We start from the raw sequence: 18,038 nt of genomic DNA, 5'->3' as shown, positions 1-18,038 counted from the left end.
AGAGGATGGATAGAACATCTCATCATCCTGTACTGCTGCGGTCAATTGAAGAGTCCATTTAAGTCTTTCCTTTCTTGGGTTTAATCTGAAGGAAATCATTCATGGTTTTATCACATCAAATATATACTTACAGTAAAAGCCTGAACCCATAAAGACCCAAACATCCACCTGAAACCAAGTTATCTACTGATCTAAACTGTTTAATAACAGTTTGTTCATTAATCCTATCAATGCATGTAAATAATTGGTGTAGAATACAGTTTGTCTTTTCATGGTCATCAGATATGACCCGTTTGGATGTTCAGAGGCTCTGTAGTTACCGTGGAAACGCCGTCATCTTCTACAGCATTGATTAACCAGTAAAACCCTTGAGAGTTGGATCAATGACAGTGGATGGAGACACTTGTTTTTACCCTCAGTTATCAATATCTTTGCTGAAAAGCAAATTCCAAAGGATAATGTTGTCATAAATGGTGATAAATTCCTAGAAACAAAGTGATTTAAGGGTGAAGACAATTAGGAATCACTCACATTTACTCTGCACTTGTGAATATCTATTTTAGGCCATTTTATACTTCTCTCCTGCTAAATCTCAGTGGTGAATATTTTACTTTTTATTACTCTATTTATCAGAGTTCAACCTCAGTTTTTCAAAATTTTCTTTGCAAACCCCCCCCCCCAAAAAAAACACATTAAGAGATAATAATCAATCAATCATCACATCCTTTTATTGACACCAGGTGATAATAAAAATACATGTAAACTTAAAAACACCTGAAAACACTATAAATACACAGATGAACTGAGTCAGCTGACGACTACGGTAACAATTCTGTTTGTGAAAGTGCTTTGAAAAAAAAACCCATACAGACGTGTAATGTGAGTAAAACCTGCATGCACCCTCTGCTTTTCCCTCGCAGAGAACCTGACGCTTAAATATCGCAGAAAATCTAGATCCTGAGGGCAGATTTTGCACTAGAGTTTACAATAAGATGACAATATTTCATGTGCAAACCGAGAGCTTCAAGCACTAGTGACCATAAAAAGGACTTTAAAAACCATAAAAATGTGCGTCTGTTTGTGCCCCTACCCGTGATCTATCCTTCAGGTAAAACAGTAAACGGACATTTGAGAAAGTGAGGGGCTTGAGTACAGTGTAATGATGTTTTCAGGTAGAGGGATACCATCAAAACAGAGAGCTTCTTCTATTGCATTAGCTAAAGGCACTGCTATCTTGATGGAAATAACTTCATTTTGGCTGCTACCAGGCTCAGTAAATATAATTGGTAGCTGTTAGCGCAGCAGTATAAGCCCGGTAACTGATGGAAAGTGACTCGGACGTGGTTCTGAACGGTGCCGGTGGTTGGGTTTGTACGATCTCCTCTTCATATTAATAAAGCACCTTACAGTTACGTCGTCAAAACAGGCCGTAAATCAGCGTCCATTAAACCCTCGATACGTGATGGATCCCCAGTTCTTAACCGTCACAATTAGCGCTTTACACACTTGAAACCTGAACTGACGTGACACCACAGGCCGATGTAATGATTAATTAATGGCTAGTGTAAAGTGTGGGCCAGCCCTAGAAACTCACAACAAGAGAAAGTTAATCAGGCTAATTGTCTGAACCATTTCCATTTGCATAATGTGAGTATTGAACGTCACTGGAGATTCAGAAAATTAGCATTTTTCTTATCTTTTTTTTTTTTTTTAAAGAAAAACATTCAGTAACTGTTTAGTACAATGTAAGAAAACAAACACTTCATAGTAAAAGGCACTCGTGGTAACAAAGAAACATTTAACATATGCTCTCATTACTCATATTTTTGGTTTTTAAGCCAGATAAAATCATTTGTTTGCCTCATATAAGAGTTAATTCACCCAAATATATAATAATAAACATCAGATTTTCTTAATATTTATGTAGATAGGTTTAGATATATGTGCTAAAATCATCATTTTTATTATATCTGGATGTGGTGGGTTTAAAGTTGTCAAAAAGAAAAAAGAATAGACACCTTTCAAGAATATGAGAAAATATCAGTTATTATCAGATACAGTCACTTTTTCCCATAAAAATGCTAATATACGTATAACAAAAGATAGGGAGTGAGGCATCAGTTGGTCACATGACACAGAATCTACTGAAAAATCTTACATATCGTTATCCTCATAGCATAATTTCCCTAAAAGTCATACACCATATGGACAAAACTATTGGGACACTTTGAATTCAAATGTTTCTTTTGTAACGGGTTAAAACAATAACAAATTTCATAATATAGTTTTATATTAGGATGAGAGCTGTCAAAGTTAACATGTTAACGGGGATTAATCCATCCTCATAATTAATCTGATTAAAAATTTTAACACGATTAACCCATCTGCAGCACAGAATGACACTGAACATCTCTGCCAATGCATTTGAGTCAGTTTGTCCAAGTCGAGTTACTGTTGTGCATGTGTGAATGTTCAGTTGATCCGGTAGTGACAGGCAGCAGAACCAACTCATAAAGATGGAAGACGCTAAACAACACGTTGGCCCTCTGGATGGAAATATGAGTACATAAAAAACCAAGACGGAACAGATGTTTCAAGTTGTTCTGTTGAAACTGTTGAAGGTGTTTAATAAACATGTTAAGTGCAAATACAGTATATTCCCTTCTTTCTTGAGTCTATTTGCTATGCAAAATGAAATGCGATTAATAATGATTAAACATGAATATTTAATCGTGATTAATAGAAATTAATCCACAATCCAATGATTAATCTAATTGAAAATTTTAACTGCTTGACAACACTAATTGGGATAAATATTATTACATTGGTTAGTTTTATTTAAATGATCTTTGCTTCCAAAATGCCTGAGATGATTTTTTTTAATTTAATTTCTCTCAACATTTTTTTTTTTAAATTTTTTTTTTTTAAATCCAAAACCATGATTTTAAAAGTTCCTCTAAATTTCTAAAATATTCTTCATTCTCTGACTCTAATTTTCTACCACAACTAACCATTTACTTTCTTTACATCTCACTTAGGAAGAAAAATCTCCCATTAAACTTTGGGGAAATGTTGATGTTTATATACAATATGGACAAAAATATTGGGACACATCAGCAGTAAGATCTCCTGTTCATGCTGATTTGAGATAAAAACATCAATAATATTAATAATCAGTATGATATTTATCACAATAGAGAACTATACTGCAACACTTGTCATTATTTTATATCCGAGACCCCTGTTAGAAAAACACCTGAATTCAATATGTCCCAATACTTTTGTCCATATAGTGTATGACTTGGGTAATTATGCTATGAGGCTAATGATATGATCATGACATAAGGTGTCTATTTCTTTCTTTCATCGGTGTGTATGGGTTGTTCATGGTCATTTGAGTGAACTGACCCTTTCCTCAGCTGCGGTTCTCAAATGCTGAGCGTGATGCTGTGAATGGTGTCTGCTGGGATTTTAGCATCTGCCTCCTCGCCGCTGATCCTGAAGATCACACAGGTGTTGGATGGGATGGTGGAGGTGGCGCTCAGGGACTTACCGAGCCAGCCCTGAGCTCCACGTTTGTACATTTTAACTGTTACCTACAGAAGAGGAAAGAAAAAAGATCACGAATGTTAAGATAAAGACGTATTCAGACATTAGCTGGATTTACATGTTATTAACTAAAGTGCTGTTCATTGGATGTTGGTGGCTTTCCTCGGGGTCACGACCCTGAATCAGACCTTTTGACCTCTGGGTCGAGCTAAGCAGACACTCATGACTTTCACCTTTGACCTCCACATGAACCAGCTGTTGCTTTGTCTTTCTAGATTTGTGCTAACCATGGTGAACATACATACATGTTACTCTAGAGCAGGGGTGTCAAACTCGTTTTAGTTCAGGGGCCACATTAAGCCAAATTTGATCTGAAGTGGGCCGGACCAATGAAATAATAACATAATAAAATAGAAAAAATGTCAACTCCAAACTTTCCTTTGTGTTTTAGTGGGAAAAAAGTAAAATTATGCAATGAAAATATTTACCTCTACCAACTAACCTTTAAAAAAATGGAAATAGCATGAACAAACTGAAATTTCTTAAGAAAACTAAGTGCAATTTTAACAATATTATGTCTCAGTTTATCATTTATACATGTAAAATACAACTTAGACATCACAGTGGATCTACAAATACCCAAAACATTTCAGAACAGGCAGGATATTAGTAAAGTTGCACTTCAGACATTTCAAAATGTTCATACTTGTTCAGGTTATTCAAGTTTTCGTGAAATGATAGTTTGTTTTAGTGTATATACAGTAAAATGACGTGAAAATCTTTACATTTACAAGGAGAAAAAATTGGAGTTGTGAGTATTTATAGGTTGTTATGATTGTATTTTACTGATCCGACCCACTTGAGATTAAATTGGTCTGGATGTGGAACCTGAATTAAAATGATTAATATCTTCAGTGTAATTTTTGCATTTCGCAAATTCATCCCATGGGCCAGGCTGGACCCTTTGGTGGGCCGGATGTTTGAGTCCTCTGCTCTAGAAATTTAACCATAAGCCGGACACAACTGCAAATAAGTGTAACTCTTGACGCCAACGGTGCATTTGTCCTCTTTCCCATTACAACATGACACAAATCCAGCTTCAGAAAGAGATGGTGGGCACGCAAAGAGCTCCGAAATCCACATCATCCAACCCCTCTGGGATCAGGTGTAACCTCAAATCCTACACCCAAGTACCACATTCACATCAGTCTGTTATAGGAGCAGGCTGAGGCTGTGGTTTTGGAAGGAAATTGAACAACAAATCACTGTAATTTGTTGCTTCCAAGTAGATTTTGTATGTCTTACAATAAAAACAATATCAGATGACTGCTGTATATTGCAGATCCACCACTTCCTTCTCATTCATACCTTTCATAATAAAACCTCTAAACTATACTGTATGAATGAATTTAATCACTCAGACTATTTCGCTAACATGTAATTGAAAGAATGGAGTTTGATACTGAAATGGCAGCATTTCCTTTACATAAGTGAGTTTGATTATGAGGCTTATGAAGGTACAAAATTATTATGGGATGTTATCTTTGCTAAGTTGCTGTTTGTTGATCTATGGTTCAGACTAAACTGTGACAGTTCTGACCTTGTTAGTTGGATTCCAAACAGCTCTTTAGTGCAGATATTGACAACACAAATGAGGTGATTTGTTACCCTTGGCCCTCGCTGCAGGGTACTGTCATCAGTTCGTCGTCTGTCTGTCTGTATGTTCAAAAACTATGGCGTGGACTGAAGGCCAAGGGGTTTCAAGTGCGGGCATGTTATGCTGGTTTTATTGTGGTGGTTTTCTGTCTAAAAACAGAGCTACCCTAATGGAACTATAATGTAAACTATCAGCTGATGCAGGACATGAAGATTAGAAGACACATTGGGCCAGATCTACAAAAGTCCCAACCTGCATGTACTAATCTGTGTGTGCAATCTAGAATTTTGCGTGTGGGGTTGAAGCGCGGATTGCGGGTGATTTACAAAGATTGCTTGTGCAAATTACAACAAGTGACAAGTCTTAGAGAGCACCCTGTTTAAAAGAGGATTTTGCATGTGCTACTGGAGACAATATGCTGTAAAAAATTCTCTGGGATACGCCAGCATTAATGGGAACAGTGCACTGAATGATGCAGATGAAATGTAACGTTGGAGGAGTTTTGTCACAGAAGGTATTGCATGACTCATTCATTCATTTATTTTTCATTTTCTCCTCCCAGCACACGCACTATTGCATGTAAACACCCCATATTGCACATTCATCGTGGCAAATGTACTAACTGGATGCAGACGCGCTGTTTTGCAGCTTTGAAAGATGCAACCCTTCGTGCGCACTGTTAGTAAATCGGTTTATACATTTTTTTGCATGTGCACTGAGTTTGCACACTTTTTTAATACACGTAAACTGTTATTTTCATTGAATGTCAAAGTAAGCATCTGAGTTTTCGTTTGATGATACTATAATACAGATGTATGGAACCAATAAAGCTATAAGATAAAAAAGCTACATACAATTTACAGCTGTGCACATGCTGATCATGCCACGGGTTGGATAGGGATACGGTTTATTGCAGTTTGGTTTATTTACACTTTATTCAGTGAGTGATACAGTCTATGCATACAAAGGGTTGATTCATTGGTGGTTTTGGTAGTTGTTTGTAGGAAAGTAAATCAAAATTACCCTACTATCTAACTGTTCCTGTTAAAAGAGTAGAAGTCTGATTAACTTGAACTACACAGCAGAAAATGACCATCTCCTCCATCCAGGCAGCATGTCTGATATTCAGTCAAAATGAACTGAAGTGGAGTAAATAAACCTAAAATAAACCTAAATAAAATCTGAATCCTTAGCAGCTTTGTGAGTCCACGAAAAGTTGCCTCTTTATCATGTATTGAAAACATGGAATCAGGCTAAACAACCCACACAAACCAGTTTCAGATCCAGCCAGGATGCAAAGAGTACTGGAAGCAAATGATTAAAATATGACAAAGTACCACATTAACTCTTACTGGATGAGATTTTTTAATAAGTTGTTTTTGTTTTTTTTTTTTTTAAAGTAAAACAGTTCACTATCTTTACATCACCTGCTCACACTCAACAAGTTATGTAATATTTTTCACTGTATAGCACAGAATGTACAGTGGAATATAATCACAGATGTCAACATGTCTAAAGAATCTGTCCTCAAATTTTGCAACCAACCTAACCTTCATATGACTTCCTTTTACCCAAATTTTCACAGAAATAGGTTCCTTTATTTCAGGATATCGCATTTATGAAAGCATCAATTAGTCAGGTTGTGGACAGCCCTGAAAAACACATAAAACTGTAACATTTTCCTGCTAAAATATGTGTGTCTGGCGGAACAGAGATGCAAACTGCAGCGAGTGGCAGAATAAATTAACCTTGTTTTTACTGTGAGCTTTTTAATTCCCCTCTACATCTTGAATGGAGTCATACCGCTCTTGATTTTATGTAGGTTGTAGGGCATAATACGCTTTAACACTACATCAAAACTGCCTGTTATGTTTGAGCCTGACAATGGAAGCCTTAACTAGATTTAGACATGCAGGTAATTGAACCACATCCATTTCAAAAAGAATGCCTCGCTGCATCTCTTGTTTGGCTGCATTTACACGGGATAACAGAATATTACAGTGCCTTTTCACAGTTCCATTTTCTTTCACTTTAGCATTAGGCAATTTTTCAATTATTATTTTTTTTCCCCCTGTTCTTTCATCCCCGGCTCTCCATAATGTCTGGGCCTTTTAGTTAATGGTAGCGACAGTCAGAGCCCAGTATATCGGCCCTTGTCCATTTTGCAGGTCATTGTGGAAGCCCAATAGGCCTTTTATTACGCCGACATCAAAAGGCAGATAAGCATTAGAGGTGGGGAAAATACCCTGCACTAGATATGTTCCCTCTTTCCTTTGTCTGCTATTGAAAGTGATCATTTTAATAGTGAAGAGGTTGGTGAGCTCTGGGGCTGATGGGAAGTGCGACACCCCTGACAGCCTACGAATATGAGCAAGTCGATAACACAGCGCGAGCGCACAGCACACCCTCAACACCTGCACGCTCTTGTTGCTAACCTAATTATCTGCAACAAAGGCCAGGGAGATTTCAGACATCTTTCCACCATTTACTTACTTATTACTGTGCATTAAAACGGGCAGAAAGAGAGAGAGAGAGAAAAAAAACTAAACAATTTGTCTTATATTGCAGCCTTGGCCGAATGCCACATGGCTCGCGTTACAATAGCGTCAGACACTTCAGAGAGAGTGAGTGTCTATTAATTTGGGATGCATGAAAAAGTAGCTTCATGACAGCTGGTGGCAGAGCGGCATACAAACCAACACAAATACACGCGAGGGGGAATTATTCTAACAAATCACACCCAAATGTAACAGTCATAGAAATCAGCAATTAACTCCTTTAATGAGCCAAAGTTGATGCTGCAGAGGTGAATCTCATTTAAATGACAGAAAAACTCAGAAATACATGCTTCAAATGGGGTGAAATTATATAAGAAGCAGCACCTGCAGTATGTGTTGTAAGTATTTTACCTTTTTGTATTTCTTATCATTTGAATTTTTGCAAAATCTTTGACCTTTACTGTTTCTTTATTACGCCCTGGTGAATGAAATGTGCTAAAAAATACTTCTACCCTTCCAAAACCTCTTAACCTGTTGACATGTAAGAAATTTTGATAGATATAGAAGTACATTACAACAGAATACATACACAGGAATAGGTAATAAATGACTGATTAGCTCATGGCAGCCAGGTTTTTTCTGAAATACATCCAAACCTTTTCAATGAATATTAACACTTTGCTCTTCTACATACATAAAGGATCTAAACACACTGTATTTTACACCATTAAGCTGTGTACAAACACCCAATGTGAATATAGTCATGGAAAAAATTATTAGACCATCAAAACTCATCAAAAACAATGGTTATGCAATCAAGTACTAACTCCTGTGTGTAACATTAAACTAAAATAGACAGAAAAGAAAACGTGGAATGCCTAAAAGCACTGTTTTTGTCAGTACAATGCCATAGATGTTGATGTAAGAACTCAAATGATTTTGGTTATTATCAAGAAAACCATGGAAAATGGATAGATATCAGCTCTGAAATTAAACTCTTATGAGCTATTTTTGTTGTTATCATTATATTTGTCCAAACAAATGTACCTTTAGTTGTACCAGGCATTAAAATGAACAAGAAATTGAAGAAAACAAGGGGTGGTCTAATAATTTTTTTCTGCAACTGTAGGTAATAAATGACTAATTGGCTCATGGCAGCCAGGTTTTTTCTGGAATACATCCAAACTTTTCCAATGAATATTAACACTTTGCTCTTCTACATTCATAAAGGACCTAAACACACTGTATTTTACACCATTAAGCTGTGTACAAACATCCTATGTGAATATATTATTGGCAAAATGTACTCAAAGTATGAGAAAGAAAGGGTCACTGTGCGATAAAATGGTCCTCGTCAGATGCAAAGACAATTTCCAGGAAGGATAATAAAGCCAAACTGTGAAAATATACATTAAAAATCAATGCATTTGGAGACGTGTGGCCTCTAATTGTGGTCTGAAAAGTGACTAAAGCTGTCCCACAAACTTCTTATTTATTTTTTATTCATCCTTTTTTTAACCAGGAAAAAAGATCCCATTGAGATTAAGAACCTCTTTTTCAAGGGAGTCCTGGCCAAGAGACAGCCTGATGAGATCAATTCAGTCAGTTTCCAGTCTTTTAGCAACACTTAGTGGCATCAAAAGTACAATATTTGTCTTTGAGATGTAATGGAGTATTAATAAAAAGTTGTAGAAAATAGAAATTCTTAAGTGATGCCAGTGTTTCTCATTTCTACTTCTATATTAAACCTATTTAATTACACCTGGAGATAATAATATAATTTTCAACTCATTCAAACATTTTGTAAAATTCCAGCAAACTGTGCACTAAGTAATAACACAGGCATTTGCTAAAATCTTGGCGTCTAAACCTAATCATACAATGCTTACTATTAAACACCTACTTCTGCTTATCATTTCTGACAGACGTAATAGAAAAGCATGAAATAGTTGACTCCTAATGTTGATATACCTACATTTAGAAATGATGTTCTAAGATACATTTTTTTGTTCAGAAATGTTGGCATTGTCAGTAAATACCTGAACTACCACTGTCACCATCTGGAAAAACCAAAACCACCATCTTCTCAAAAGTGAATAGCGTTGATATTTTAACCCCCTTCACTCACAGAACACCCACTGTACAACACCGGGGTGCGTTACGACGGTCCCTTTATTGCGACTTTAATCTCATTATGGCATTCGGGGAGGAAGGAAGCTGGCGTCGTTGGCACGATCTCAAAGGGGGGAGTACTGTGTGGTCTAGACTACCTGCCCGCCAGGTGTTGTTCTGTACAGATGAAGTGTCAAGAACAGGAACTGTCACTGCATGTTTAACTCAAAGCCACTTGAGACGAGCATCTAAAGGTAAAGATGAAGACTTTTATAGTAGAAGAACAAAGTGCAGCACAGACATTAGTACTTAATCTGTCTTGCATATAGATACTGAAGCTCGGGTAAGCAGATATAGAGCATTTATGTGGAGGAACTTCTCACTTTTGCGTGCGTATTGTCCATGAGGGAATGGGAATCACAGTTATTTCAGGCACAGACAGGCCTGAAAGCGTGTATATATAACACTTCACGGTGAGGATGGGACCCTTGAGGCTAAGGCTGGGTGTCACACAAAGGGCTGAGAGCTCACCTAACGGTGTCTACCCCTGATCCGCCTCTCACTTTCGGTGTCGGGGGAGACGTATGAATGACATCACTGCTCACATTTCAACGAGACAAACTCCTTCTTATTTACCGTCTGCTAATAGCCATAAATCCTGCCTCTGGTTCTCCGTTCACCTTTTACCCTCTTAAACTCAAGACGACAGCTCATTCTCCAACCAAAACAAGAAACATCTCTTTACAAATAGCTGATAGCAATCAAGCTTCACAGAACAGAGCTGGTTTCCTTATCTTCTACCTGTAGGGATGTTTATGGCACAGTTTAGGTCGGATATCCCAAATACGCCTTTTACAACTATGAGAAACCTCTGAACTCTGCAGTGAAACCACATCATTTACTGTTTAATTACACTTAAACATTAAACAGTTGTTGAATATGTATGCAAAAATGTTGGCTAATAGAGGTTTACTCTCTACTTCACTACATTTCATGAGTGAATATTGCATTTTTAACACTATAATTATCTAAGAGCTTTTCATAATTTGCAGTGAAATTAACAGAACTGTATTATTGAATGAATATGTATAATTATAGTCAAAAGTGTGTAATGAGTCCTAAAAAATGGAGACAAAACCACTCATAGTGAACCAATAACCTCAGGCTTTTTCTGAAAATCCATAGATTTGGTAGATTTGAATTCAGCTCAAGCTATAAACAAAGCCTGAAAGTCTCCACAAGATGGAAATTCTGTTTAATCTAAGAGGAAACTTCATGTTCCAACTGCAATTAGTGCTTAGTTTTTCAGTGAAGGGAGTGCATTTGTTCATTAGTGAGTTTAAGCATATGTTTCAGGATAAAAATAAATGTCAAAATGGATGATTACACAGAGAGACTGACTAAAAGAATAAAAGTGAAGGAATGTTAGATTTAATTTTTCTGACCCAAATGTAGTAAAGAGCAAGTTGTGTCTAGTTTAAGATTAAAAAAATGTGAAGTTCTATGAATTAATGACTGAATGGGTTTTTACTCTAAAGCAGAGCTGTCAAAATCATTCAAGTTCAGGGGCCACATTCAGGCAGGTTTGATCTGCAGTGGGCCGGACCAGTAAAACACGAACATAATATATAAATAATGTCAATTCCAAACTTTCCTCTATGTTTTACAGTGAAAAAGGTAAAAAAAAATCACATTATGAAAATGTTGACATCTACAAGCTATCCTTTATAACAATGTGAATTACAGAAACTAACTGAAATTTCTTAAGAAAAATAGGTGCAATTTCAACAATATTCTGCTTCAGTTGATCATTTCCACATGTGCATTACAACTTACAGATCACAGCGGATCCACAAAGAATATTGGTACAATTGCACAGACTTCTTTTAAGACATTTCCGGTTATTATGTTTTTTTTGGGAAATTATAGTTTGTTTTTGTGTAAATACAGTAAATTACATGAAAATGTTTACATTTACAAAGAAAAATTTGTGGTTGTCATTATTTTTAGGTTATTATAATCATATTTTATGTATGTATCATGTTTGTCTGTGAACTAAAACACTGTCTGCACATTCACTTTACACATTCCTTCTAGTGTAAGATTTCAACCTGTATTAAATAAATGCACATAAACTTAAGTCTACATGTAATAACACATTCTCATATATCTTAAGCCGACCAGCACTTCTGTCATTTGTTTTCTAGTTCATCTTGTCAAACATTTTAAATCTGAAGCAGATCATTTCCGAAAAATTGTAGATCTCCATTCACAGCAAATTTGTTGCAGAATTTTACTGTTTACTTACTAAATTTACATTTCATTGAATTTAATCTAGATTTTATCAGCTGAACCATTGGAGGTTGCATAACAGGGATTTACTAAGCCATAATTTTTAATACAATTTCTCGAAGATAGAAAATTTGTCAGGATTTATTATGATTGTGACAGTGATTGAAAGTGATGCAACAAAATTATTGTTCATTCAACCAGTTACCAGATTGCTATCATTATTTATGACAAATCCTCATCATAAAGAAACTGCAGCCTGCATGTAGTGTTTTTTTTTTTTTTGCATGGAAATAATTTAAACATTGAGCCAAGAAATGAAATGGCTACTCATACAGTGTCATATTACAGTCGCGGAAAAAATCATTAGACCACCCTAGTTTTCTTCAATTTCTTGTTCATTTTAATGCCTGGTACAACTAAAGGTACATTTGTGTGGACAAATATGATACCAACAACAAAAATAGCTCATAAGAGTTTCATTTCAGAGCTGATATCTATCCATTTTCCATGTTTTCTTGATAATAACCAAAATCACTTCAGTTCTTACATCAATATCAATGACACTGTACTGATAACAGTACTTTTAGACATTCCATGTTTTCTTTTCTATCTGTTTTAGTCACATGATACACACAGGAGTTAGTACTTGATTGTTTTTGATGACTGTTGATGGTCTAATAATTTTTTCCATGACTGTATGTATTAAATGCTCGGCTAAATGCTGCAGCTACAACTTCGTATCAGTAACTACAACCATAGTCTATTGCATATTCTTCTGAAAAAGCCGAATCTGCCAAATACCTGATCACTTTTACTTCAGAAAAATGTGCCTTTCCTGAAACGGGGTATTATTTGTACACTGTCCCATTGTTACTTTTAATTCAGTAAAAGATCTGAGTAACGTGATGAATAATGTGAGGAACTGTGTAATTGGGCAGGGACGTGTCACCACCTGCGTGTATTGCCATTCACAAAGTTCAGATCTTTCCTCCGATAAAGTCAAAGAATCCCAGCGGCGTATCAGTCAGCAGGAGCCGTTACCTGGAGCGGTGGGTGCAGTGTTTCAGGTGAACTCTGAATGAGCGTAACGCCACACCGGCTTCAGACGACTGGCTCTTTGTTCCACGCCGTGTCTCACCAGACACACATGAGGAGAAACACTGAGTAACACACCAAACATCTTTGTTGATGAGCCAAATGCGATAAAATTGGGCCAAAAGTGGTTTGCTGTCATTTTGCCTGGAGACAACAAGCCAATTAGGTAAACACTGTGTGGTTTGGCTCATCACTGGAATAAATTAGCTACATGCTGCTAAGAACAAGAATATTTCAAATTGTTAATTTAAGTCTAGTGCTGTTAAGATTATCCCATTAACGCATTAGCTAAAAGTACAAATAATCAGCACCTATTGTGGAAAATTTTTTATTGTTTTTAGTTAAGCATTTGCTGGCTGCAGAATCTCGTCTGTGATGCATGTGTTTTTCAAGTGACTTTTAATCCATAAAGACCCAGTGCTACTTTTGTGGCAGTTCTCCAATGAATTTTTCTCTTCCTACCTTTCTTAACTGATTTATCACCAATCTTTTTTTTAAAAAATATAATCCTTTGTATTTAGCACTTTTTGGGGTAAATAATGTATTTCCCCATATTTCATTCACAGATCATATAGATTTTCATGAAAACTCAGAGTAAATTCAAAGTAAATTGTACCAAAACAGAGAAAAATGAAGAAAAAGTTACGTTTTCAGCAAAGATATTAACAACTGAAGGTAAAAACAACCATGCTCATCCACTGTCATTGATCAAACTCCATGGGTTTTACTGGTGAATCAATGTTGTAGAAGATGACAGTGTTTCCATGTTCACTACAGAGCCAATGGGTCATATCTGATGACCATAAAAAGATGACAAACTGCATTTTACACCAATTATTTACATGTATGTCACCTGGATTACTGTGCACCTGTTTGGTCCTCTGCATCTAAAGGCAAACTGAAGAAATTGTAAATAGCACAGAACAAAGCTGCCAGGTTAGCTTTACATTGTCCCATAAGAACAAGCACCGTCAGGATGCACCGTCAACCCTCATGGTTAACAGTAGAGAATAGGCTTGTGTTCAACCCAGTTAAATTTTTCAGGAACTATCTTTTCCACTTAACCTGTTTTCCTTTACAAACAAATTGTCAGATGCAGTCAAATTCATTCTTATTTTACTAGGTCAGCTGGTGATGGCCAGATTATGTTGCCACATCCAAAATCAAATGCTTTAAAGAAGGCAGTTATTTATCATGCCATCAATCATTGGAATAATTGCCCCCTGAACATATGTAAATTGAATGGTACATCATCTTTCAAGTATGACCTGAGAAGGCACTACTTAAACATCTGAGCCTGTCCTGTATGGAGGGGAGTGTATGTTATTTTTTTGATGGATGCAACTCATAAATGTAATAACTAATCCCATATTTTTCTGATGTTTTAGGTTTTTAATGACGTTAATAATGGTTATTACCTCTGCCAGGAGGTATTGTGATCACTTTGTTTTGTGTGTTTGCGTGCGTGTTTATTTGTGTGTTTGTTTGTTGTTAGCAAGAAACCTCAAAAAGTTATGGATGGATTTTCATGAAATTTTCAGGAAATGTTGATACTGGCACAAGGAAGAAATGATTAAATTTTGGTGGTGATCCGGGGGGGGCAGATCTGTCTTGGCAGAGGTCTGCACTCTCTGAGTGCTTTTCTTGTTGTTTTTACATTTGCATTGTTAATAATGTGAAGAGTGATTGTCATGCATATCATGTGTTATGTTCTGTGTTTTGTGTTGTCCTTCTGTGTGGACCCCAGGAAGATTACCTTGTCACTTTGGTGGCAGCTAACGGGGATCCTTTTAAACATTAAACATTAAACATCACCGGTGGCCGTTTGGGTCCATATGGGCTAAAACAACAAGGTGTTATAAAGCTTTTGGAATATTTCCCAGGTAAACAGCTTAAAAACAAATGCTCAAATATGAATTTACAATTATGACCAAGATCTCACATCCTGATACAGGTAACTAAATATGAAGATAATGATATAAATCACAATACAGCATGTTTTCTGTGAATTCATCGAATAAGTAGTTGAAGTAATATGATCATCAATATCAATATAAAATGTGAATTTTAATGTAAAATAAGATTTCCTTCAACTACAGGTGCAAATTAAATACACATGTAAAAATCGTCAAAAAATGATGGTCTGTAACATTGAACTATTTTTATCTGTTGTGTGGATTTGTCTACAGAATCACCATCAAAGTCCGGTCCAAATTCTCCTCCTGGTCTGTGTCACATTCCCCCTTCCTCCATTTTTGTTTGTGTTGCCATTAAGTTAATGTTCTTCCTTCATCCATACCATGTGGAAAAACGCAAATGACCAGAAATACCACCAGAAAGTCTGATTAGTAAAACAAAGATGGGTTTGCATTTGTAAATCTGACTGAATAGAGGTTCATCGAGGGGTCAGTCTTTTACTTGTCACAGACGTTACTTGGGTCTTCTGGTGATTTCAACCTCAGCAACAAGTAGGAATCTGGTTAAATATCAACAAAACCATTCAATTTGTTAATTTCTTCAAACCCCATAGACTTTTTTTCTGTCATCAGAGGATATATATCATCTTATCACACAACACTCAACTCAAGCAAACTAGTTAAGTTCAGTAAACGTACTTTATATTTATTCCATCACAGGAAAAGCACCAGCCGTTCAGTCTTATGTAATAGAATTGCTTAAAGGTTAATTTCAGTACATCCTGCAAAATACTAAAACTTAATGAAGGAACTAACTCAGCCTATGTTTGTTGTAAGCCGTGGCCACGAGAGGGGGGAAAAAAAAACCTGGTTCAGTTCTGCAATGTTACATACAATAGAGTCCGTCTGTGCTTCCAACCAACCTACCTCAGCTAACAGGAAGCCATTAGACTCTCGGCAATAACCATTTACATCCATTCACCCGGCTCTGACTTTATTTCCATCCACATAAGTGCATTTTCTGCAAGAGTTTAAAATATGAATCCCCCTCCTTATTCTCCTCACTGGGTCTGGTTGTCTGGCTGACTTGAGAGGGCACAATCTATGACTGATTTAATTTGCTCTTTACGAACATCTCTAACAGTATTACCCCCAGAGCACACGCTGACTGCCCCCATCTGACTCCATTAACTCCCAAATCAGGTTTAAAGACCATATTGATGCCGTCCGTTATTAAGGGTGATTATCAAAACAACAGACAATGGGCCAAAGTGTCTGTTAACTAGTTTATCCATAATTTCGCATAACTGTAACAGATGGCAGGGCTGTCAATTATAAACTGTATCTGCTGCACACACTGTCTGGATATGCAGCACATTAGCCTTTACATTAAAAGAACGATATTCCGCGCACAGGTGGTCGGAGGAAATGACCAGAGCTACAAAATAAACAATGGTATTAAATGTCAAACACACACAAATGCAAAAATAACCCTTGATAAATGTCTAACATCACTATTTTGCAGTGAGAATTTATGATCAAGTTCACACCGCATTAAAAAAAAAGAAGAAAAAAAAATCAGACTATTTCTAATGTTGCTGTTCAGTCCACTTCACCACCTTTATTCTCCTCAATTAAGGAGAATGGCTTTTGAAACTGTAATTAAGTGTCTCGGCTCCACTCTGCCTCTTTATTATTCATGAACCTCTATTGATCATATCTTCCAGCCTTTACTTTGGGATCACAGTAATATCCTGGATCGCCAAAACAAATAGCCTCTGTTAATTTAATCGCAGTTAAGTCTCTTCTATGAAGCAGTGACCAAAGAAAAGCCTGACGTCAGACACTAAATCACACATAATGACGTAACAGGGGCATGATGAGGAAAAAGCCTGTATTAAAAACCTACATGGAGCCTGGAAATAATGACATGTATTATTTTTCAGACAAACCATTTCATGGATAGTGTAATTCTGCATTTGTGAGATACTTGTCTATAGTCAGTGTATTTCCTAGTGGGAGCTGAGACTTCTACTGTCAGGTTCTAGAATAAGGATGAATATTTCCATCTCACAGTGGGAGGATTGGTATTTTCCTTCCACTATCTGCATATTTGCATTATAAAAGACCACCTCACTATGTGAAAAATAACAAGCTCTGGGCTGCAACTGCATCCTGAAAATGTCAAATTTTGAGGAAGACGCATCTTTTTATGTGGGGTTTAGTCATTTTTACCCTCGGTCACACTGGCCTCAGGGTGTTATCAGTTGGTCGTCCGTCTGCCTGTCCATCCGAATGTCCAAAAACTTTCCAATGCACTGATAAGTCAGGCCACTAGGGGCAGACACTCCACAGATATTTTGCGCGTACTCGGACCACACTCAATGTGGACCCAAATCGGACGTAACAGTGCGCAGCATGGTTAAGAAAAAAGGAATGAATGAATGAAAATGCCTCTGGAAACCATCATTTGGAATCATTTGGAAAAACGAACATTGGAGTCTCCACTTCCTGTCCAGCTTTACTGAGGCTTGACAGTGGAGACGCGATAGAGTAGAGGAATGGGTTAGAGAAATGTAACTAAACAATAACTTTCACCAATATTTTGCTCAAGCCTGTGAAAATGACCATAATGTTAACACAAACGTTAATAATGCAATGCTATGCCGTGTTTCCACTACGTGGTGCCAGCTTGACTCGACTCGACACGGCCTTTTTGCGTTTTCATCACGAAAAGGACCTGGAATCTGGTACCCGGTACTAGTTTTTTGGTATCACCTCCGCTGAGGTTCCAAGACTGGGGAACAGGTATTAAACGTGATGTATAAACACTGCAGACCACTGATTGGTCAGAGAGTTGTCTCTGTGACCTGCCGTTTTACAAAAAAACAGATGTGGAAGTTTACAGTAAATATAGCG

The 18,038-nt window shown here is 36.8% G+C and overlaps 1 protein-coding gene across 1 annotated transcript in view; it reads right to left on the bottom strand.

Moving 5' to 3' along the window:
• Positions 1 to 3,102: 3,102 nt before the first annotated feature.
• Positions 3,103 to 18,038, bottom strand: part of LOC115439314 (uncharacterized) — a 33,443-nt gene continuing 18,507 nt past the window's right edge. The window contains exon 7 of the mRNA XM_030163141.1: positions 3,103 to 3,596. Within this exon, the coding sequence (XP_030019001.1) occupies positions 3,429 to 3,596 (168 nt within the window). The 3' untranslated portion in view covers positions 3,103 to 3,428. The remainder of the gene's footprint in view (positions 3,597 to 18,038) is intronic.

The sequence above is a fragment of the Sphaeramia orbicularis genome, chromosome 19, assembly GCF_902148855.1.
Source record: "Sphaeramia orbicularis chromosome 19, fSphaOr1.1, whole genome shotgun sequence".
NCBI classification, from domain to species: domain Eukaryota; kingdom Metazoa; phylum Chordata; class Actinopteri; order Kurtiformes; family Apogonidae; genus Sphaeramia; species Sphaeramia orbicularis.
Note: the sequence above shows the minus strand (reverse complement) of the source record. Positions and strands in the feature narration are given on the sequence as shown.